This window comes from Cladophialophora yegresii (genome assembly GCF_000585515.1).
Source record: "Cladophialophora yegresii CBS 114405 chromosome Unknown aczIN-supercont1.7, whole genome shotgun sequence".
Lineage (NCBI taxonomy): Eukaryota > Fungi > Ascomycota > Eurotiomycetes > Chaetothyriales > Herpotrichiellaceae > Cladophialophora > Cladophialophora yegresii.
This window is the reverse complement of record NW_006913051.1, coordinates 1,137,319-1,160,280: the sequence shown is the minus strand read 5'-3', so window position 1 is coordinate 1,160,280 and position 22,962 is coordinate 1,137,319. Positions and strand designations below refer to the sequence as shown.

General features: G+C 54.6%; 6 protein-coding genes across 6 annotated transcripts; 4 read left to right on the top strand and 2 right to left on the bottom strand.

The window, feature by feature from the left end:
• Positions 1 to 142: 142 nt before the first annotated feature.
• On the bottom strand, positions 143 to 1,881 carry A1O7_09549 (manganese transporter; the record flags this gene model as incomplete). The annotated part of the gene is made up of 2 exons (XM_007763537.1): positions 143 to 1,198; positions 1,252 to 1,881. 2 exons carry the CDS (start codon positions 1,879 to 1,881, stop codon positions 143 to 145), a joined length of 1,686 nt encoding a protein of 561 aa, XP_007761727.1.
• A 1,238-nt stretch (positions 1,882 to 3,119) lies between these two features.
• On the top strand, positions 3,120 to 6,506 carry A1O7_09548 (uncharacterized protein; the record flags this gene model as incomplete). Its single annotated transcript, XM_007763536.1, has 1 exon — positions 3,120 to 6,506. The coding sequence occupies one exon, from the start codon at positions 3,120 to 3,122 to the stop codon at positions 6,504 to 6,506; it is 3,387 nt and encodes a 1,128-aa protein (XP_007761726.1).
• Positions 6,507 to 7,296: 790 nt separating this feature from the next.
• A1O7_09547 (2-oxoglutarate dehydrogenase, mitochondrial) lies at positions 7,297 to 10,479 on the top strand (the record flags this gene model as incomplete). The annotated part of the gene is made up of 4 exons (XM_007763535.1): positions 7,297 to 7,362; positions 7,422 to 9,653; positions 9,709 to 9,889; positions 9,941 to 10,479. The coding sequence occupies 4 exons, from the start codon at positions 7,297 to 7,299 to the stop codon at positions 10,477 to 10,479; spliced, it is 3,018 nt and encodes a 1,005-aa protein (XP_007761725.1).
• Positions 10,480 to 11,691: 1,212 nt separating this feature from the next.
• On the bottom strand, positions 11,692 to 12,755 carry A1O7_09546 (uncharacterized protein; the record flags this gene model as incomplete). The annotated part of the gene is made up of 2 exons (XM_007763534.1): positions 11,692 to 12,219; positions 12,324 to 12,755. The coding sequence occupies 2 exons, from the start codon at positions 12,753 to 12,755 to the stop codon at positions 11,692 to 11,694; spliced, it is 960 nt and encodes a 319-aa protein (XP_007761724.1).
• Positions 12,756 to 17,513: 4,758 nt separating this feature from the next.
• On the top strand, positions 17,514 to 18,859 carry A1O7_09545 (uncharacterized protein; the record flags this gene model as incomplete). The annotated part of the gene is made up of 3 exons (XM_007763533.1): positions 17,514 to 17,898; positions 18,044 to 18,604; positions 18,693 to 18,859. The coding sequence occupies 3 exons, from the start codon at positions 17,514 to 17,516 to the stop codon at positions 18,857 to 18,859; spliced, it is 1,113 nt and encodes a 370-aa protein (XP_007761723.1).
• Positions 18,860 to 20,029: 1,170 nt separating this feature from the next.
• Positions 20,030 to 21,922, top strand: A1O7_09544 (uncharacterized protein; the record flags this gene model as incomplete). Its single annotated transcript, XM_007763532.1, has 1 exon — positions 20,030 to 21,922. One exon carries the CDS (start codon positions 20,030 to 20,032, stop codon positions 21,920 to 21,922), a length of 1,893 nt encoding a protein of 630 aa, XP_007761722.1.
• Positions 21,923 to 22,962: the final 1,040 nt, after the last annotated feature.

The window sequence follows — 22,962 nt, the reverse complement described above, 5'->3', positions numbered from 1 at the left end:
GGCATTTCGTGCGTCTCAAGCTCCGACACGAATATTTACAAGCAGACTAGGCGTCCGCTGTATATTTTCTTCATCCTTAACTCTTCAATGCTTCTACAGCTTTTCCCAGTTGTTCAGTCCTCTCTGCTGCCAGCCGCCCATTTCACGCCTTTCCGAGGCCGACCAAGACGAGGAGCGCAACGTTCATGACTACCAGGACAATCCAGATTGTAGTGGCAAGCGCAGTTACAAGCCAGCCGTTCCGCATGTTCACCGCTCCCCCGGCGTCGTTGGTTTGCACGGTCATGATGTGGCTTCGACAGGTGAACCAGAGCAGCGGAGCAGTCACAAACGGCAGCATGACGCTCAGGCAGACCTGGCTTGCAGTTAATGCTGCGTTCAGGCCTTCCTTGCCAATGGCTCCCGCGATGATAATGCTCGGGATGATGCTGATGGACCTAGTAATTAGCCTGCGTAGCCATGGTTTCAGCGTCCAATGTAGCATTCCTTCCGACACCATCTGACCGGCCATGGTGCAGACTATGCCGGCTGAGGTGCCAGACAGGAGGAGGGCGAGGGCGAACAGGGTACCAGCTGCCTTGGAGAGGTTCTCACTTAGCAGACGGTGGATGCCAAATAGATCCGCTTCTGTAGCCTCGGTCTTGGGGTAGAGGGACGAGCCGGACACAATCAGGATAGCCGAGTTGACAAACAGGGCGAAGGTGAAAAGACAGGTGGCAAGCTCAACCACCGAGTATTTGAGGCAGGCCCGGATCGCATAGATAGATGGAGTGTATTTCTCCTCTTCGTCGTCGGACTCTTCGCCCCTGATAATGTGCCCGTTCCGCTGGTCAAACTGTTTCAGGCGTGGCTGAACGACACCCGAGCCAAGAAAGATGGAATGCGGCATGACGGTTGCTCCGATAATACCGCAAGAAAGGTAGATGCCGTTGCCCTTGACAATCGCTGATGAAGGAAGATAACCCTTGAAGACCTCTCCGACTGAGGTGTCCTTGATGTAGGAGAGTTGGATGCAGAAGCAGACCATGACGCCCAGAACAAGACACATGACAAAGTACTCGAAGAGCCTGAGGTGCATCATGGAGCCATTGGGACGATAGAAGACAAGAAGGATGAGTACATCGACCACGGAAATCGCACATCCCGCTAGTAGGGGGATGTGCAGGAGTAGATTCAGAGCTATGGCCGAGCCAATGACCTAAGTCTGATTAGAATGTGCAATGTAGGGAGGATTTTTCGGTTCTGGCTCACCTCTGCGATATCTGTAGCAATGATGGCAGACTCAGCAAATAGGTACAAGACGAAATTCAGCCACTTGGGTAGATGCTTGCGGCAGTTTTCAGCCAAGTTCAGCCCAGTGACGCTTCCCAGTTTGATACAGAGGGATTGCAGGAAGATAGCAAATATATTGGACATCAGGATGATGAATAAGTGACCATACTTGGTGGCCGCGCCTGCCTCGACGTCGGTGGCATAGTTGCCTGGGTCGATGTAGGCGACGGCAATGAGGAACCCTGGACCCACGAATTTTGCATACTTCTGAAGAGTGACCACGACCTTGCTTGCAAAGGCCCGTGGTGAATGGAAACTCTGAAATCGCGGTGGGTGGGTTTGTTGAACGGCCGCTCGCTCTAGCGGATCAACCTTGACAGCGTTGGGTGACTTCACGGCGGTGGCAGGTGGCTCTGGATTGTCGACCGGCATCACACGTATGTCTTCTTGCTCATTGTTATCGAGACTCGACTCAGTCGCTCTTTGCTCTCGGAGGTTCACGATGCCATTGAGGTCCGCCCGAGTGGTCAAGTCGGAACTGAGTCCATGTGGATTCTGATTCCAGTCCGGGTGGGCCTCGGTGTCGTCTGTGCGTGAGGGACAATTCATGATGGTGAGGCTCTAAAGGACGGATACTTGCTAAAGGGAAAGGTGAATGAAGACAGTGGAGCAAAATAGATGCCAGAGCTGTATATCATTAAACCAGCTACGGAGGATGTGGTCACGGATGCTTGTCCAAACGGTTTCTTCCGACGCAGCGTCTGGTGTGGTGAGGGGGTGAGCAGATCTATGATGGAATGTCGCAACACCGGCGACGGACCGGAATCACAAAGTGGCTCAGCCGTCAGCTGCTTTTCTTAGAAGAGCTTGGCCACAGGAGTCGCTTTTGAGGCTGACGAGAGTAAACGAGAAGGAAGAGAAGGCACTCAGAATGGCAAATAGGATGTTGAGGTTTTCAAATCAGGTACCAGGCACAAAAGAGCAGACGCGGATGAATCGATCCGGAGCACAGACGGCGGACTCGTGATGAGAACAAGAACCGTCCGACCTGGCTTTTTGCCTTCATACAGTACTCGAATGGAAAGGGAAAGAGCAACTCTGTGTCATCGACGACACGAGAGCCGTCCAAATGAGGTCTGAGAGACTGCTCCTCTGGTGGTGGCAGACATGAAATCCGCTGTCCCGAGATAGAAACGTGGATGATTTGGGAGCTGCAGCTGGGCCCAAGCGATAGGCGCTGGCTTTACCCGGAAGACAGGGACAGTGGCTGCGTCTGGGCATGCTCGGACCTGGGCTTGCCTGGATCTGGGTAGGGGCCCTGCCTAGGCACTCTCCTTCGGGAGGTTGGTTCCGCTAGCACGAGCTGCACCCAGTCCTTGCAGTCTTCTCCAAGTTTCGCTGGTGGAGCCGCTGACGAGTGCCAACCGGCTAGTTCGATTGGCTGACACTCGCTCCCCAACCTGCGACATCGAGTCTCTACACAAATTCGAGGACTGCCATGTTGACACTTTCACCGTCTCAATCGTCCTCGAGAACGCCGACAAGTCCTCGCGTTGACACTCGCTCACAAGGGTATTCCGTGCCCGTCTTCTGCTTGGCGTCCATCCAACATAGCCAATCGCGCCGTACATTGCGAGGGGAACCCGACGAGCAACGGCACAACTGCTGTCCAGAGGCAACTAAACCACTTGCACACACCGGTCTGTCGCTATTTCACTAATAGTCCTTCTTTTGTTCGACAGAAGCAATGCAGCGCAGATAAGCGGGTTCTTATTGGAGGCGACGCTGGAGAATGCTTGTCCCTGACCAGCTTGTGGTTGCTCCCACCTACGATACTCAATCTCACGATGAACACCACCAACAACGGTGCATATCCACCTCTTCAACGTCGCAGACGGAGATCTGATCAGATCTCTCCATCATCCCCCTCCTACCCGCGGCGGCTGCTTGACCGCCCCAACAGGCAGAGCGACGCCTTCAGCCCGGTCGTCAGCACACCTGCCACCGATGAAGCAGAGAGTCCTACTCTCAACCTCAACCTGACATGGACCTCTCCAGTCTCCGATCACCTCTCCCCGGTGCCCCTCGTTCCTCCCTTACCTAAGCCTCAGGCCGTCGAATCAAAGTACCACCAAAGGTCTTCAGAAGAAGACAGCCGGCCGAAATATCGATCATCAGACGAGGCTGCTAGACATACGACGAGCAGGCCGACGGATCAAAACAATGCCCTTGCTAGCTCAACGGCGTGGTCACCCTTACCCGGTGCGGAGTATGCGTTGAGTCCCCCGCCTTGGACGTCTAGTGCCAGCCAGTCCCAGCCGCGAGAGAAGAAAGTGCTTGAACCCCCGATCAAGATCGGCGACAATGCCTATTCCCCGAATCTGCGCAATTACAGCTTTTCTAGTCAGGTATGGGATAAATCCGGACGTGAGGACCCAATTCCCGGAAAAGCGCAGACTGGGAAGAAGAGCAGGATGAATCTGTTGAACCCAATGAATCTTCTGGCCCGTCGGAAATCATCACAGAATCAGAAGCTCGAAGATATCAATCTCAGTGTCAAGGCTATGTCTGTTCTTGCACTGCCAGACAACTTTGACCCAAGCATTCGGGGCAAGGTCGTACATGACTTCTCGATGCCACGGAATCGAAGGCTTTATTCTCACAATGACGTTGGCAACGTTGACTCGCCCCTGCGATCTGGCTTTGGGCCAGAACCCCGTGGGACCAACGACTCGCCGACTTCGTCGAGATTGCCACTAAGCGCTACACCGAATACCTCGCATAGCCCGATGTTCAAGGAGCATTTCTCGGATGACAGGCCGTCGTTACAACCAGAACGGACGGGTTACCTGCACAATATCCACGCTTTTAATGTTGCCCACGACAAGCAAGATGCTGTTGACGTCCCTGCTTTCGCCAGGCGATTACCATCGGCAGTGCCGCAGCCGGGCATAGGGACGGATCCGGAGCTGTCTCGAAAAGAGAACAAGCCGCTACCGCCTGAGAAGGGAGACATATCCACAGCGCCCATAGGAAATCCCTCACCCCCTCCGCCGTCACCCCCACCGAAAAGCACGCCTTCGCCTAAATTCGACATTCCGCCACCAGCCGCTCTACCCAAGCACATGACGAGCACCTCCTCGCGATTCAGCTTCCAGATCGGGGGAGGCTCTTCGGCTCAAGAGAAGCTACTGGAAGAGAAACACAAGCAGCACGAAGCGACCAGGAAGACTGGCCAGCCGGATGGGGACGAAGAAGAGGACGCCTTCGACTATGACCTGGATGCAGACGATGACTTCGAAGAGCGGATTCCCGGCGTCAACGCAGATTTTGAGGATGATGACGGTTTTGGCAATGATGATATCCCGCTCGGTAACGCCCTCGTGGCCCGTTACGGCCCCTCCGACACGCATGAATTCCCGGCCTCGGATGATGACGGTTTTGGCAACGATGATATCCCGCTCGGTAATGCTCTGGTGCCCAGATACGCGCCCCATGAGACGCATGTAATCCCGGCCTCGGATGTCAGGGGTACGACCGTGCAGGGCCAGTCACTGCAGGGCTTCCATTTTACTCCTCAATCCATGACATTCAGCCCCACCAGCACAAACAATGCATCCCAGCCTACTCCAAGAGATCACGAAGGGTTCGCAATTGGCATCGCCGACTCTAGAGTGCCTTCACAGAACGAGAGCTTGGACTTTCCGCCCAAGAACGGCGTCATTGATGTTGAAGAGGTTTCCATGCTTGGAGGGCTTGGCATTTCGACCGCAGAAATACATGGCAGGCGAAGCAAGCTGACTTCGCGTCCTCAGGGAGGAGTTTTTGACGATGATGATCTGTACTTTGATGACGGAGAATTTGGACATCTCGAGCTTGATCCTTCTGGTCCCACCTTTGACGAACGACTATTTGACGACGAGACAGGCCAGATTCGCGACATTCCAGCTGACAATGTCCGGAAGCTTGAAGCGTCCAGACAACCAGCGGTCGAAGATACAGAAGTCAAGGTTCCGAACCAAGAGGAAGGTCAATTGGGTAGGCGGTCCCTCCAAAGCACCGCGCCGAATAACCAAACAGTCGCTGCAATGGCAAACGGCCATCAAAAGAACCAAGGTAGCTTCATGCAAGGAGGCTCCATTGCCGGTCTCACCGAGACCAACCTTGCCGCTTATCACGATGCTTTGGCGCTTGCGGCCAATCAGGCCGCTGCGAATGGGCGATTCGACCGCAAAGTGAGCTTCAGCCAAAACTCCGATGACACTTCCCAGTCTCCAGTCGAGAGCAGCCAGCGTGGAGTTATATCGGATGGGAGTCGTTTCAGCCTCAACTACAGCTCTGCCATCGCAGAAGATGATGGGTTTCCCTTTGATGATGACATGGACGATGATCTCATGATTGCGGAGGCGAATGCTGAGGCGTTGGAGAACGATGATGAGGGCTTCTACGGCCAGGAGTTTGGATTTTATGCTCGCTCCCGTGGCAAAGGCAACACCGAGCTGGTCAATGGCGGCTACTTTGCGGAGCGAGGGTCGAACGGAGTGAAGCGAAGCCACAGTGGAAAAGCCAACTTTCAAGAGCCTAGCCTAACGCCTATCACAGAGCGGAGCGAGTTCAGCACCCGAAACTCGTTTGTTTCGCTACCAGTACCGGGAGGTGGGATGCCAGGTCCAGCACACTCGATGCCCAGCCCAGGAATTGCTCAACTCCGGGAACTTGACTCGCCCGCATACGACGAAGATATGAGCTTTAGCGCGTTGATGAAGCTGCGTGGCAGGACTTTCGGAGGCAGCTCTTCCAGCATCAGCAGCTCCGCCGCTGGATTCACGGCTAGTTCTCCTCTTGCGATCGTGGCGAACAACCCCTTTTCGTACTCGGACCATAGCGGGAGCCGCATGTCCTCCTCGATGCACGGTCGATCCTCGCCGGCTGGAATCCCAGAGTCGGAGGAAGAGGAGGACGAATCGGAGCGGCCTACCCTGACACAGAACACGCCGCGCAAGAAGATGATTGAACCGGTCGTCGTAACGTCTCAGGAGGAGATGCCTTCGCCGATAGGATCTGCTGGCGGTGAACGACGAAAAGGCCACCATAGTCGCACATCAAGTGGTGCTGAGAGTGTGAGCTATGCCCGTGATGGTGAGGGCGGTTGGGTCTTGGAACGGAGGCGGACCGATGAAGGCAGCGGGACTGAAGTTATTGACCGCGAGTATCTAGCCGGAGCTCGGATTTGAGAGGGATTCGTGTATGTATAGAATATGGTGAAGACGGCGACAGCTTGGACATTGTCATTTGGAAAAGGACTTGGAGACGACGTTATGATACCCCGATAGAATTTGAACATATAGCTACCTAGGTACCTACCTGGTACGGACGCTGCAGAGCGAACGCTGCACCGGCAATACGCAGTTGAGCTGCAAAATCCGTTTCCGAGGAGCCGGTTCTGGTGTTGGTGAAGCCTCTACCACAGGCGCACGCGGCGGCTACCATGTGCCAGCACCAGCCAGTTTGGCGTACGTAAGAGCCAATGGGGTGCCGGATGATGTATGCCAGATGACTTGTCGGCTTGACACATGTCGAGCCTGGGCGACGAGGCGTGACGAGTGAGTGGTCAATGGTGAGTGGCAGGGAGCATCTCCGCAAAATGCCTCAGTTTGTCTTGCCCTTGGCGACTTTTGAAACCTGAGACTGCGCAGCTTGAGCACCCGCTTAAGCTTGACGTTGACCTCAGACTTCACTCACTTCACCCTCGACGCCTCGGTGTCTCCCGTCGTTTGCCTGTCCACCTCCCGCCTCCTGGTCGGTGGTGCGATTTGTTCGTCCGGAGCACAATCTCCTCTCCCATGGACCCTTTTCTGTACCATTAGCCCACCTATTTCCAACACTATGTATCGTTACGCTGCGGGCAAGCTCCCGTCGAGGGCTGCGCAAGCTTCAAGATCTTTTCACACTACTCCCGCTTCACATGCGCTCTCTGGAGCTCGTCAGAATGCCCTCATTGCTGGGAGGAAACCACTGGCTGTCATGGCCCGCAGCTCGATGCTGCGCCGAAGCTATGCCATGGCAGCAGAAGAGTCGAACAAGGGAGTAGTATGCACTGCTCACAGGCCTCAATTGGTCCAAGGGCCGCAGCGCTGACTTTCAAACAGGACCCCAACGACTCGTTCCTGCAAGGGAACACAGCCAACTACATCGACGAGATGTACATGGCTTGGAAACGAGACCCGTCCTCCGTCCACATCTCGTGGCAGGCCTACTTCCACAATATGGAGGAAGGCACCATGCCGGTCTCTCGCGCGTTCCAACCTCCTCCCGGCCTTATATCGCAGGCTGAGGGTGCGGCCAGCCTGGCTCCGAGCGCAGTAACGAGCGAAGCCAGTGGGGATGTCACAAATCACTTGAAGGTCCAATTGCTCGTGCGAGCATACCAGTCAACCGGTCATCACAAAGCTAAGACGGACCCTCTTGGTATTCGTGGCGAGGCAGAAGCATTTGGCTACCGCAGACCAAAAGAGTTGGAGTTGGATCACTATGGCTTTACCGAGACGGACCTTGATCAAGAATTCACCCTTGGGCCGGGTATCTTGCCTAGATTCGCCACCGAGTCACGCAAGAAGATGAAACTGCGCGATATTATCGCCGCATGTGAGAAAATCTACTGCGGCTCGTACGGCGTTGAGTACATCCACATCCCCGACCGAGAGCAATGCGACTGGATCAGGAACAGAATCGAGGTCCCCACGCCATACAAGTACTCTGTCGATGAAAAACGCCGCATTCTCGACAGACTGATCTGGAGTTCCAGCTTCGAGTCCTTCTTGGCCACCAAGTATCCCAATGACAAGCGTTTCGGTCTGGAAGGATGCGAAACTCTCGTGCCAGGCATGAAAGCCATGATCGACAGGAGCGTCGACTATGGCATCAAAGATATCGTCATTGGCATGCCACACAGAGGAAGACTGAACGTCCTGAGCAATGTTGTTCGAAAGCCGAACGAATCCATCTTCAGCGAGTTCTCCGGGACAACCGAGGCCAGCGATGAAGGCTCGGGCGACGTGAAATACCACCTGGGCATGAACTTTGAACGACCAACGCCATCGGGAAAGCGTGTCCAGCTCTCCCTTGTCGCCAATCCGTCCCACTTGGAAGCTGAGGACCCTGTTGTGCTCGGAAAGACTCGCGCCATACAACACTACAACAACGACGAGAAGCAACACCTGACTGCCATGGGTGTACTGCTTCACGGCGATGCTGCTTTTGCGGCACAGGGCGTCGTCTACGAAACTCTCGGCTTCCACGCTCTCCCCGCTTACTCGACTGGCGGTACTATCCACATCATTGTAAACAACCAGATCGGGTTCACTACGGATCCTAGATTTGCTCGATCGACACCTTACTGCTCGGACATTGCCAAGGCAATTGACGCTCCGGTGTTCCACGTCAACGGTGATGACGTCGAAGCCGTCAACTTCGTGTGCCAGATGGCTGCCGATTGGAGAGCCGATTTCAAGAAGGACTGTGTCATCGATATCGTGTGCTACCGCAAACAGGGTCACAATGAAACCGATCAGCCCTCTTTCACGCAGCCACTCATGTACAAACGAATCGAGTCGATCAAACCGCAACTCGACAAGTACGTCGACAAGCTGCTGGAAGAAAACACCTTCACCAAAGACGACATCGACGAACACAAGAAATGGGTATGGGGCATGCTCAACGACAGTTTCGACCGGAGCAAAGAGTATCAACCCACAGGCAAGGAGTGGCTCACTTCGGCCTGGAACGGCTTCAAATCACCCAAAGAGCTCGCCACCGAGGTTCTTCCTCATCCGCCAACCGGCGTCCCTTCAGATATGCTGAAGGAGATCGGCAAGAAGATCGGCGAGGCCCCAGAAGGTTTCACTGTGCATCGCAACCTCAAGCGTATTCTTGCTGGCCGCCAGAAGGCGGTTTCCGATGGTAAAGGCATTGACTGGGCGACGGCCGAGGCTCTTGCTTTCGGTACCCTTTGCCTCGAGGGCCACCATGTACGTGTTTCCGGTCAAGATGTCGAACGTGGCACATTTTCGCAGCGACATGCCGTCCTGCATGACCAGGAGACCGAAGGCACGTGGACGCCACTCAGCAATTTGTCCCAGGAGCAAGGAGCCTTCACCATCTCCAATTCGTCCTTGAGTGAGTTCGGTGTTCTCGGCTTTGAATACGGTTACTCACTCTCGTCGCCCAATGCGCTCGTCATGTGGGAGGCTCAATTTGGAGATTTTGCCAACAACGCCCAATGTATCATCGATCAGTTTATCGCTTCAGGAGAGGTCAAGTGGTTGCAGAGATCCGGCTTGGTTTGCTCTTTGCCTCATGGTTACGATGGACAGGGACCCGAGGTAAGCTTTTGGCAGAAGGCCGCATAAAGACACCGAGACTAACTGTTACCCTCAGCATAGCAGTGGCCGCATGGAACGATATTTGCAACTTTGCAACGAGGAGCCACGTGTGTTCCCGTCGCAAGACAAGCTCGACCGACAGCATCAGGACTGCAACATGCAAGTCGCGTATATGACAACGCCTTCCAACTATTTCCATATTCTCCGGCGACAGATGAACCGACAATTCAGAAAACGTAAGTTTCATGCCCCCAAGGATAGATGCAACTCTTCTGACCCTAATCTAGCATTGATTGTGTTCTTCTCAAAGTCCCTTCTCCGACATCCTCTTGCACGCTCCAACCTTGAGGACTTCGAGGGCGACTCTCACTTCCAATGGATCATCCCAGACCCAGAACACGGCAAGGCAATAGCTGAGCCCGATGAGATTGACCGGGTCGTCATCTGCACGGGTCAAGTTTACGCGGCTCTGCACAAGCACCGTGGCGACAAGGGGTTCAAGAACACTGCCATCACGCGTATCGAGCAGCTCAACCCCTTCCCATGGGCCCAGCTCAAGGAAAACCTCGACACGTACAAGAACGCCAAGACGATCGTGTGGTGTCAGGAGGAACCTCTCAACGCCGGCGCATGGAGTTTCGTCCAGCCGCGTATCGAGACTTTGTTGAATCAGACGGAGCACCACAACAGACGGCACGTCATGTATGCTGGCAGAGATCCTAGTGCGTCGGTGGCCACGGGCACAAAGGCCAACCACGTCAAGGAGGAGCAAGCATTACTTGAGGAAGCGTTCAAGGTGACGCAGGATAAGTTGAAGGGCGAATGACTAGCCGACGGTGTGACTGGGGCCACAGTGCTTGGCTGAACAGAACATATTAGGAGGAAATTGCATGTACAAGACGCAGGCAGCGTTGCCTACGAGCACTCGTAGACCTGAGACGGTCAGTTGCTAGCTTTCATAGCTAGTATTGAGAAACATTTTTTTGGCGTCCCGATCGAGATAGTATAGTACAGGACGCAACTGTGCCGTGCGTGCCCAGTGGGCAGGTTCGACGCGTAGAACTGTCAAGCGTGAGAGCCGTCAAGAAGCTTTAGGTCGAGCGACACTGAAGGCGGCAAGGAGGCCAAGGTATATCTGTATACAACGACAGCAGCCAGGTCGAAGAATACCATGACGTTGACGGGTGGTTGACATTGTGGCACGAACAAAACGTGATATGATGATGCTGATAAAGTCAATCAGTACCATGTACTCCGTAGTGATCTGATTGATCATGAGAACGGACCGTTAAGATGACGAGGTGAGAGTCAAGGATGAGACCTGTGAGGCTGGCTGTAGACCGACCTTCCAGGAGGTGTCTAGATGCCGTATGGAGTACAGTACCTACTGAAGGTGTACCTACCTACCCTAGTTTGATATTTAGCTCTCACTTACACCCTGAGCGTCGTCCAAGCTATATCATCGCAAGCGCAGTCACGCAAAAGTCCTGCAGAGACACGAAGAGGTACAGTATATACGGTCCACAATACGGAGTACTGGCAGCTGAGTATCGAGTTCCAGTAACCGCGGACGGCAGTGGGCATATCGATCGGCCTGTTCCGGCGCGTGAGATGGATGTCATGCTATGAATGCCCTACATGCCATTGCCATGCGAGAGACGTATCCCGTTTCCGTAGATTGGTCGGTCGGTCCTCTGCACTTTTGTCTTGTACCGTGGATGGATCAATCAATCCGCATACAGGACCACCCCCGCCCGGTACGGAAGATGGTACTGTACTGTAGTAGGCCGGCGACAATCCGTGGACACCAACACCAACACCGGTAATTATCTACCACGCCATGGCATCCCTACGACATTCCGGGACAGAGTACTCCGTACTCCGTATATAGACGGATATGTCAGTCGTGAAGCCCATTCATCCACGCAATGCATCATCAAGTCGTAAATTCAATGGGCCTGGCTACGAATGTCTCTGCCGCTTTCTGTCCGTGCGTCTCCGCCTCTCTGCCCCTACCTCTCTCGTGGGCCGAGTCCATCTAAGCCATATACTCCCTGACGTTCCTCCTCGCCCCCCTCCTGGCCTTCGCGCCCCCAGTCAACGCCTTGGCCGCATTATCGTTCGGTTGGGCATCCCCGAACCCGCACCCGCCGTCGCGCGTCTGCGCGATGATCGCGCCCGCGCATTTGCCCGTGTTGAAGGCGCAGCATCCGCTCGCGCAGTCGGCGTCGCTGAAACATTGGCCCGTGATGAATTGGCTGGCGTCGCCTTTGCCGACGTTTGCGGAGCCGGGGATGGAGGTGTCGATGGCGCCGCTCGAGGACGTGCTGGCGCCTGAGCCGGTGCTTGAGCCAGCAGTACCTGAGCCAGACGATGACGACGATGACGATGATGACGATGATGACGACCCCGACGATGATGTATCACTGCCGGCTGCTGGCGAAGTTGGCTGTCCGCCACGTAGAAGCTGGGCGGCGTTGTCGTTGGGTTGGGCGTTGCCGAAACCGCACCCGCCGTCACGTTCTTGGGCGACGATAGCGCCGGCGCATTTGCCTGAGTTGAAGCCCTGAGGGATCGAGTAACGATGTTAGTATACATACATATGTGCTTTGCTTGGTTGGCTTGTGGGCCACATGATTATGATACGATAAAACAGGGATCGTAACTCACACAGCATCCACTCGCGCAGTCCGCGTCACTGGTGCATGCCCCCGTGATGAATTGAGTGCCTGTGCCGACGTTGCCGCCGCCGCCACTGCTGCCACCCGCCGCTGCAGTGTTCATGGCAGCAGGAGCCGCCGCGGCAGTTGCTGGTGATGTCGCTTCCGCTCCCGCCATGCCGGCCGACTGGGATGCAAAGAATGCCTGGGCTGCAATGTCGTTGGGCTGGGCGTCGCCGAAGCCGCACCCTCCGTCGCGGGTCTGGGCGATGACTGGACCGGCGCATTTGCCCGAGTTGAAGCCGCAGCAAGAGGACGCGCAGTCGGCGTCGGAGGTGCAGGGGCCTGTGATGAATTGTGTGCCCTGGCCGAGGGTGTGGTGGGTGAGGGAGAGGAGGACCAGGATTGCCTGGGAGATGGTGAGGGTGCTTTTGGCGTACATTGTGTAGAGATTTCCGTCCAGCGGTCTTGATAATGCAATCGGTGGAGAATTGAGTGGATGGGTGAGTGAATATTCTGTTGGCACAGCGAATACCGCGCAGCGATGGGAATGGAAGACCGAATCCTAGAGAACGAATTGAAGTAACTTTTGTCGCACAGCGAGAGCAGAAGCAGAAGCAGTTGAGGGAGAGACCGACTGGCTGTGACAAGAAGAGAGACCTCAACGTGCCGCAACAGGCGGCACAGTCTGCGTATTTGAAGGCATCTTCAACATGCAAGCAGTACTCACAGCCTCCTTTCCACCGCCATTTTCATTACCAAATCCGTCGAATGGGTCGGACGCCGTTCTACTGCGAACAAAGGCTGGATTCCAATGACTTGACAGGGTCTCATTAAGGGCTATGCTGTTAGTCCAATGGACCTTCAAAGTCGAAGAATCACCCGCTGCAGCTCAAACAGGGCGCCACGAGGCTGAGACGAGAGACTTCGAGACAGCCTCGTCGCTTTGTCGCAGGTCCGGCGTTACCGCCAAGGGGCGCATGCGGGGGACGGTCGACACGCCACGCGATTGGCCTGGTGCGAGGGCCCCTGGTTCGGCTTTGAAGCACCCATCGTGGCAGCTTGGGGCTGTGTTTGAGTTGTCGTTTCAGTGAGAAGGCGTGCCCTCTTGTTCCCTGCCATCACCCAGTACCACCTGGAATCCGGCTGACCAGTGCTGCGTGAAGTAGCGTCCCCTGAGTCTTTGGGATCTGAGTTCCGCGTCTTCAAGTGGCTTCCCTTCCAGACGGTGAAGCCGCGGCCAGACGGTGGCTTTGCGCAGGCGCGTCATAAAACTGCTGCGAGCACCACGAGCACCGCTTCACGTCAACTGACTACGTGCACAGTACGGGGTAGCACCTCGAACGGCTCTTGCTCCTCCTCGCCAATCGTACTTTTTGCGCCTCCTGTTTGGACAAACGGGATAAAGCGGGCAAGCATCGTTCTTGCTTGTCTCCTGAGGAGTGAACGGCTTTACGCGTCGCATTGCGGCGCAGGACGCAACGGAGCACACAATTCACAGGCAACGCCTCATCTGAAGATTGCATCTCCGCCATTTATCAGGATTTCTCTTCCTGTCCGCTCACATACCGACAGTCTATTATGCCCAAGCCATGCGCTGCACCCGCTCGCGTCTTGACGCAAGCCTTACCTGCTGACATAGTCTAGGTCTTCCTGTGTGAGGGTAGCGCCAAATTGATAACCCCCATCAAAACTCTCGTTCGAGATCTGACGCGCCCTCCCTTCCTCCCCGAAGCTGGCTGAGCACCTGTTAGCGGTCCCAGTCGCAGAACCACGAAGATGACACGAGGACTCGCGTGCCGTCATACAGGGGGCAATGAAGCAACTTGCAGACGGCAGTCGGGGTGGTTTAAGGAGAATCATCTGAGAGGGTTCAAAATTCGATGCAGAATGGAACATGAAGACATTTCTTCCCCGTCGTCAACCTCGTGCTGCGGAGCTCTTCTGTGCCAGTGGAGTTCTCGACCTCTACGTCTGCTGTTTACTCCCTTGCCCTCGATCATCGGTGGGTGGCGCGTCAACTCTCCACCATTAGATGGCAGTGCTCCGAATACGATATGAAGGGTATACACCAGATCTCTGTCCGCCTTTCAATGAAAACAGTCGGCCCACATTCATGACGATCCTGGCGTTTCCGCATGTCAGCTCAATGATCGAGACTGGCGACGAAAATCTGCAGCAGTTTACACATTTCCAGGTTTGACGAGTGAATCTGCAATCGGATTCGGAGAACATGCTTCTCCCATACTGTATCCCGTGCTATCTGGTTTCCCAGCCAGCCCGATTCCCTTGCTCAACCAACCGGTTAGGGATACTGTAACTGAACCTTCGGCAGGGAATATGCCACCCCCACAGAGCATGCATGATGTGCAACCCGTGGTTGATCAACCTGATACATCACTCTCATCTGCGTCTGAGTTCAACCAGTCCGCTTGAGAGGTGCCATCGGAGCCGACAACTGAGTCAACATCCGCCCTAGACATATCCGGAATGACCAACGCATAACCTCGGAGCTGCTGTCTTTGTGTACGTGTGCGGTTGCAATTCTCTTGTCATTACTGTCCTTGAACCGAATTGAGACGACATCTTCGTTGTCTGAAGGGTCGTCGTAGGACTTGTGGGGTTGCGAGCCTCTGGTTATCGACCTGTTAGATACTCGTAGGATTCGTGGCCCGATGTGGATGGCTTGTGGGGTTATTACTTTATTTCCGCTTTTGTGACCGATGGATTCTAGCAAAACCTCTCAGATTCTTTCTGAGTGGCGTCCTTTGGCTGATGGGCTTGGCTCTTTCTCAGATTGTTCGCAACATAGCTTCACACTGTTATACCAGATTGGCTCTTTAATTTGTTCCAGCTTCGTTTTGCCTACATAGTCCAAAGCTTCTTTGCGGTAGCGGAGAACATGGTTGCTGTCTCGGTCTACGTGGTCGTACTATGTGTATCCCTATCAACAAACTCCATCTGAATATATAGCCTTCTCGAGACTCTATGAGAGGCCCAGTGAACTCCTGCCTCGTAACGCTGTGAGCGCTTCAACCCGTGCCCTGATTTGGTTTATCACTTACTGACCGTGCGCGACCGCCTGGGGCCATTCACGCAGCTCGATCTGCCGGCGGTCGGCGTTGTCGTTTTTCCTTCCTGGTCATTTAGAGAGTCAATACTCCGTACTTTGTAATGAAAGCTGGTTCACCGGGGTTGCACCTTCTGGTATTGTATCTTTGCCGGCGATACGCCTGTGGAATAGATATGCGTTTTTCACGTTTCTGGACCCCCCTGCAAACTTCAATCACTGTCAATTCAAAGCCTCGGCCGCACATGGCAGATCTGGTGCGATGGACAAGGAATATATTGCAACCTGCCACGCCGCCACGGAGGTCATTCACGCGTGAAGCAGAAGCTTTGGGCCCAAGTCGATCCGTTGAAGAGGAAACCCTCCCGGATTATGAGCCGGATGAGTTCTACCCGGTTCATATAGGCGATGTGTTCAATGGGAAGTATCAGGTGGTGGGCAAACTTGGCTTCGGCGCAAACTCAACTGTCTGGCTGTGTCGCGATACAAAGTATGATACTGCGTTACCTCGGTGTTTTCGTGCTCAGCACCAACTGACTTACCTCCCCAGAAGACGCGTTCGCGACTACGTTACCCTCAAGATATGTACCAAGACGCCTACTGCAGCGATCAATCGCGAGATTCTGGCGTACCGCCACCTGGAGTCTTTACGTTCTTCGTACCCCGGCCGGCACACATATACGGGGACTCATCGACTCATTCGAAGTCGTACGACGAGATGGCAGCCGTCACCACTGTTTCGTTCATCAGCCTTTGCATTTAACAATGTGGAATCTACGCCGGCTGGGAGGAACTCCTACGGTCTTCCCACAGGATGTGGCCAAGAGCGCGCTTCGGTAGTTGCTTCAGGCGCTGGATTTCCTCCACAAAGAGGTCAATATAACACACTGCGGTCGGTACTTCGCAAGACATGATTCATGGGGAGGCGCGATCCCTCGGTTGACAGATCGGCCGTATCTCAGACATCAAGCTCAGCAACATCATGCTGACCATCGAGGACAAAGGCGTGCTTACCTATTTTGAGGACACTGAGCGGGAACATCCCTGTCCGGGCAGGATTGTAGACCACGAACGTACAATATACGCGTCGTGATCATTCCGCTGGCCGAAGAACCACAGTTAGGGTGCCCCCAGTATTGTGTGACTTCGGGGAGGCTCGCGTTGGGGGCTCTTATTCCTACGAGGAGATCCAGCCAGAGGTGTACACGGCGCCCGAGATCATCATGCAGACGGACTGATCGCACCGCGCCGATATCTGGAACGTGGCATGTGTGGTGAGTCAGCCGGCCTGCATCTCCTCTTGTCTTGCTCGTCACGTTATCTGGCTCATCATTAAGTCTCATGTTATTCTAGGCATGGGACATGATGGAGAATAAGCGTCTCTTTGACGCACGAGATGACGAAGGCTTCCACAATAACAGGTACCACGTTGCCGAGATGGTGGCGTACTTGGGCATTCCGCCGATGGAGTTCCAGCGCCGGAGTCCAAACACGGCATTGGTATTTGATGAGGAAGGCGAGTTCTGATTTTCATGGGCTGTTGATGCTCATGCTGACACATATTTACTCTAGGGAATTGGGGAGGTAATCCGCCGTTACCACCACTCTCGCTTGAGGATACCGAAGGACAGCTCGACGGCGCTAACAAAGTCGCATTTCTCAATTTCATGCGCTCGATGTTGACTTGATTGCCAGAGCAGAGAAAAAGTGCTAGAGAGTTGTTAAAGGACCCATGGTTGAGTGCATGAGCGCCAGCAACAGGACTCACCACAGGTCGCAGTGGGCAGTCTATTTGTGCTCACTCGCCCGACCAAGCTGTATCGCGACCATACCTCGGTGATTAACCTTATTTCCCGCAAACACAACGACGACGACGCTCATACACTTGTCATAGTCAAGCATGATAGAGACCTACCTCCGGACATCTGCACACCTCGATAACAAGGCAAACTCTTGTTCACGTCGCTGAGACGAGGAACGCGGACTTGTCCGAACCAAAGCCGCCGGCCAGCCAGCCTCACTGCGATCCCCTACCATGCCATATAGTATGAATCTGTCAACTAAATCCAGAGCGTTTCCTCACAAATGGCGTTCCTGCCTCCTCGCCGACGGTCCACGCACACCGTCCCAATGGCAGACATCATTCGTCGGAACGCCCAGGGCCACACAGAAGTGAGAACGGGGCTAGGCTGGCGCAAGGTACTCTCCCCGAGCAGGGCGGAAGCGACAACTGCCCATCTTCCCGTCATCGACATCACCGATATCACGCACGCGGACCAGACCCGGCGAAGGACTGTCGCAAAGGCAATATGCCACGCCGCTTCTAATGTCGGATTCTTCTACGTCCAGGGGCACGGCGTGCCTGACGAGGCTGTCACGTCCATCTTCGCGGAGAGTAAGCGGTTCTTCCACGACCTGACGCTCGACGAGAAGATGGAGTATGACACGGAGAGGCATGCGCACTATTATGGGTATTACCCCATCAATTTGGACGAGGGCATCCCTGCTGGGGCCAGTAAGTATTCCTTCCATTAAACTTCGTGGATGGGTCCAATAACGGTGCCCTGCTTTTGTGGTCGTGGTCGTGCTCATGGTCCTCACCTATTTACTTCCTGCCTTTCTTTACTTGCCTCGGTTACTTACCTGCGGTGCGGTTCTAGAACTGAACGAAGGTATCAACTACGGGTACGAGGCTTGTTGCGATCCCGATGTTGCATCCGAGCCCATGCCTGCCAACAGTAACAACGGCGACAACTGGTGGCCGTCAGAGGAACGTCTGCCCGGCTACGAGCGCCAAGTCAAGGGATATATGACGCACATGCTCAGGCTGAGCCGGTCCCTGCTGCGCATGTTTGCGCTGGGTCTTTATCTGGACGAGCATGCGTTCGACCACCTCGCCACGAAGCCATATTCCATCTTGAAAATGGCGCATTATCCCGGCAAGGGTCAGGGACAGCTCTCTGGCACGGACGCACCATCAACCATCCGTCCGCATACAGACTATGAGCTTTTGACGATCCTGCTGCAGGACGACATCCCTTCACTGGAAGTGTTGTCCAACACCGGACATTGGATCCAGGCGGCGCCTATACCCGGCACTTTTGTCGTCAATATTGGAGATTCGCTGTCCATGCTCACTAATGGGCTGTTCGTGTCTACAATGCACAGGGTGATTAATGTGTCGGACCGGGCTCGATATTCTGTGCCGTTCTTCCTGGGTGGTAAGTACAGGATCTGAATTGAGCCCTTCCATGCCCTGCACCCGCTCGTCATCCCCATTCTATGGAAACCCATATTGACTCTTTGCAGCAAATCAGGACGCGGAGTTAAAGGCCTTGGACAAATTCGTGAGCACTGAGAATCCTGTAAAGTTCCAGCCCATCATGTCGGGGGAATATATTCGGCGGTCACTGCAGGCTGTTTACTCCAAGCCGGATGTGGAAATCATCAAGGACACGATCGAAGTGCGTGGATAGGATAGCTTTAAAAAGGAGATCCGTGGGGCGTTTGATGGAGGACATTAAGACGATTGTGCCGGGAACCATAACATAATTATCCCGGAGTAAAGGAGATTCATCGCAGGTTTGGAGGGCAAGTGTGTTGTTGTATCTCATGATGTACAAGACGGAAGGACATGGAATTGTCGCAGTCGAAGTAAACGCGCTTGACCCGCGATCGCGCGTCGTGTTATCTGGTTGGACGTAGCAAATGCTATTCCGCAATGACCAGCCCACCGTATCACTGTAAGCGCTGAGCCAGATGACCAAAAAACTTGCACACCTAAGTTATGACTAAGGTTACTCTTCACGATCAATCGGAATCTTTAGTGGTAGCTAACATACTCCGTATATAAGTGGATAAGCCTACTCTATACCTTATACGCTACTTAACAGTACCAGTATTACATAGCATTGTCAAAGGAAGCTTCGGTTTTCATGTCATCAGGCTCGAGCTTCGCGTCCGCTTCCGCTTCCGATTCCATCAAAACGCAACTCCATTCTGAGGGCCGTCATAAGCTGCTGACCAGGGGCCGAATCCTGCGAGTTGCTGGCTTACTATTCACGTCACGATGATGGACCCCCTGGTGCCACCACCACCACTGCAGAGCTCATACGAGCTCTTGCGCCATGGTGCGAGCTCTTAGCGGTTCATCAGGCCTGCAGAATGACCAAAGCGGACCTCGTTGACTCGGTTCTGACAGGTTCCAATGAGAGGACGATAACTCAGCTCCGCAGAGGATCTTCACATGTCCGCTAACCTACTCTGAGATACTCCGTGTAACCAAGAAGGTGCACTGCACAAGGTGTTATGCATGATTTAGGCCACCAAGTCTAAGATATGGCAATTGGCATTGCCGGTCTTTGCCCCAAACCCAACTTGCCTCAATATCTCCAGTGTGATTTGCAAGACTAGACGGCTCGGCATTCTTCTGTCACTTAACTGTTTGCTAACCTCCCTGTTCTTCTAGTATCACAGTTCCGATACAACTTCCGACAGCCACCATAGTCGGACAAGCAGCTACAGCGGTACCTCCAACCCAATCGGTGCCGGGTGAGCAGCAGAAAGCTGAAGTCGATCCGGCTATCTCGGGCCAAATCAATGGCGCTCAGCCCGAGCTCTCAACCGCCGCAGCACAGGCTGCCTTGATGATCCAGCAAAAGTACAATGAAGAACGCTCCAAAAGGATTCGGCCTGATGGCGATGCCCAGTATGTGGATCTTTCGGTCTCGGAGCAATTCAAGCATTATCGCAAAGATCCCTGGCTCGACGAGCGGTCGGAGACTGTCACTATCCGTGATGGCGAGCATATCAAGTATTTCATTCTGGGTGCGGGCTTTGGCGGTCTGGTGTATGCAGTCAAACTCATCAAAAGCGGCATCCCGGCATCCGAGGTTCGGATTGTCGATTCTGCTGGAGGGGTCGGAGGGACGTGGTACTGGAACAGATATCCAGGCCTGATGTGCGACATTGAAGGGTACTGCTATCTCCCCCTTCTGGAGGAGATGGACTACATACCCAAACACAAGTACTCGTACGGCTATGAAATTCGGGAATACATGAACAAGATTGCAGCAAAATACGGACAATCTGACACGGCTATGTTCCGAACTAGTGTCAAACGTCTCGTCTGGGACGAATCAGGCAAGCAATGGAAAGTCACCATGACCAAGGAACGTACCTCGGACACTCCTCTCGAGATCAACATCACTGCTGAATTCGTCATATCCATCTCCGGGCTTCTGCTGCATCCGAAGCTCCCTGCTATCTCGGGGATCGAAGACTTCAAGGGGACATCATTCCACACTTCTCGCTGGGATTACTCTGTTACCGGGGGTTCGCAAGACAACCCCGTGCTTGGCAAGCTCTCGGACAAGCGCGTCGGCATCATTGGGACTGGCGCCACGGCCATCCAGGCTGTGCCGCATCTCGCCAAGTATGCTAAAAGCCTCACCATCTTCCAACGCACACCGAGCTCAGTCGATGAACGCGGCCAACACCAGACCGATGAGTCTACGTGGAGCTCCAAGATTGCCACAAAGCCAGGCTGGTGGAAGGAGCGGAATCTCAACCTAGCAGCCCACCTCTCGGCCGCAGTCGAGCCCGGCGCGACCAACCTTGTGGACGATCAATGGTCTAAGTGTCGCGCGTACCGCGCCCTGGTAGGTGGGCCCAACCCGCCACTCTCGATGGAGAGCATCCCTGCATTCGTGGCCTCGCTTTACGCCAGTGACCTCCCTCGAGCGGAACGCATCCGCCAACGAGTCGACAATATTGTCAACGACAAGACCACCGCCCACGCGCTCAAGCACTGGTACGGCACCTGGTGCAAGCGCCCGACCTTCCACGACGACTACCTCCCCGTGTTCAACCAGCCGAACGTGCGACTCGTGGACACGAGTGGCAAAGGCGTCGACGCCCTAACCGCCACATCCGCCATTGTCGGATCCACCGAATACCCGCTCGACATTCTGATCTTCAGCACGGGATTCCGCGCGCCCATCATCGGTAGCCCGGCCTTTCGCGCGGGCATGACCATCACAGGCCGTGGGGGACAGGACATGGACGCCAAATGGCGCGACAACGTATCCACCCTGCACGGCACCCTGACGCGCGGGTTCCCCAACTTCATCATGCCGGGCCCCTTTCAGGCGGGCGCAACGGGGAACCAAAACTTCACGCTCGACATCATGAGCAACCACGCCGTCGAGATCCTTAGGCAGGCTCAGGCACGGTTTCCGGGCCAGAAGGTCGTGATCGAGCCGACGGTCGAGGCCGAAGAGAAGTGGTCGGCCGAGATCGCCAAGCGGAGTATGGCGTTTGCTGCCATGGCCGGGTGCACGCCGTCATATCTGAACGGCGAGGGGATCATGGACAGTTTGCCCATGGAGGTTAAGATGAAGGCTGCGCGCATGGGCATCTGGGGCGAGGGAATTGAAAGTTTTATGAACACGCTAGAGGCATGGGAAAGAGACGGAGGGCTAGAGGGTCTAAATGTCACGCCTGTGGCGGCGAATCTCAGTAGGTGGGTAAGTATGTGACTCAATTGGAGGACATGATGGATTCCAGAGGGGTCTGGGCAGAGACCCAGCTATATAGTTACGGAGGCGTATGTAAACAATACGGTATCGTACAATAGGGTGTATGGCCCATTACAGCCCTTGGCACTGTCTGGCCAACCCTTCGGATAACCTTCCCAGTCACAAGTACCGAGAGTGGCTGTCACGTGATGGTACTAGGCCCGACTGGGACTGGTGGCACTTGCCATTCTTCGAGTCCTTATCACTCTCTGCCCCTCTTCCTTCTCTCCCTACTTCCTTCAGACATGTGCTTAACAACAGTGAAATGATGGCATTGCAGCCCTCTTAGCTGTCACTGTGACGGGAAAGATCTATATCTTAGCTATCCGGCTGGGCGATAGAGTCATCTGCTTCCAGGACTCTACAAACCGAAGAGAACCTCGAGCCTAGACCAAGGCTGGTTGGGATCGATCCGCACGCACCAACAGAGCCACGCTTCCTCAACCCGCAATTGTTCTTGTCAATCCATGCTGGCTCCCGGATAGACGCACGATTCATGGGCCCGAAGCACAATATCACGCTCATGAATGGCTTCCTCGGCCAGACTGAGAAGGGCAGGGACAAGGTCAAGGGTCGCCACGCGCCGAACGGACTAGCTATATTGGACTGTCAAAGTTGCGAGGCTCACAACGTCTCTCCCAGGAGTGGCCCGTACGACCAGCGTACATTCGTGTGACATTGGGAGCCGGGAGATGATAGCGAGGGTCCCCTGTGCGGAGCCTTAGACAGATCCCAGGTCGCAGCCTTGTGGCTGCTTTCACCCGTGCTAGCTGGAGGCGAGAAGCTCAATGACAGTGTTGCATTCGGCGTGGCGCGCACGTCTGGGATAGATCCAGACCCTCGCTCATTTTGTCTAGGATTCGCAAGGCTTCCAAGCTCGTTCTTCCCAGTGCTCAAGAACCAGTTATCGTCCGATCTCCGGACGCATGGATCGTCCGGCCCTGGTACGGGCTCTAACCCAGATGGGGCACCTTACTGCACAACGGGCATGCACATGCATG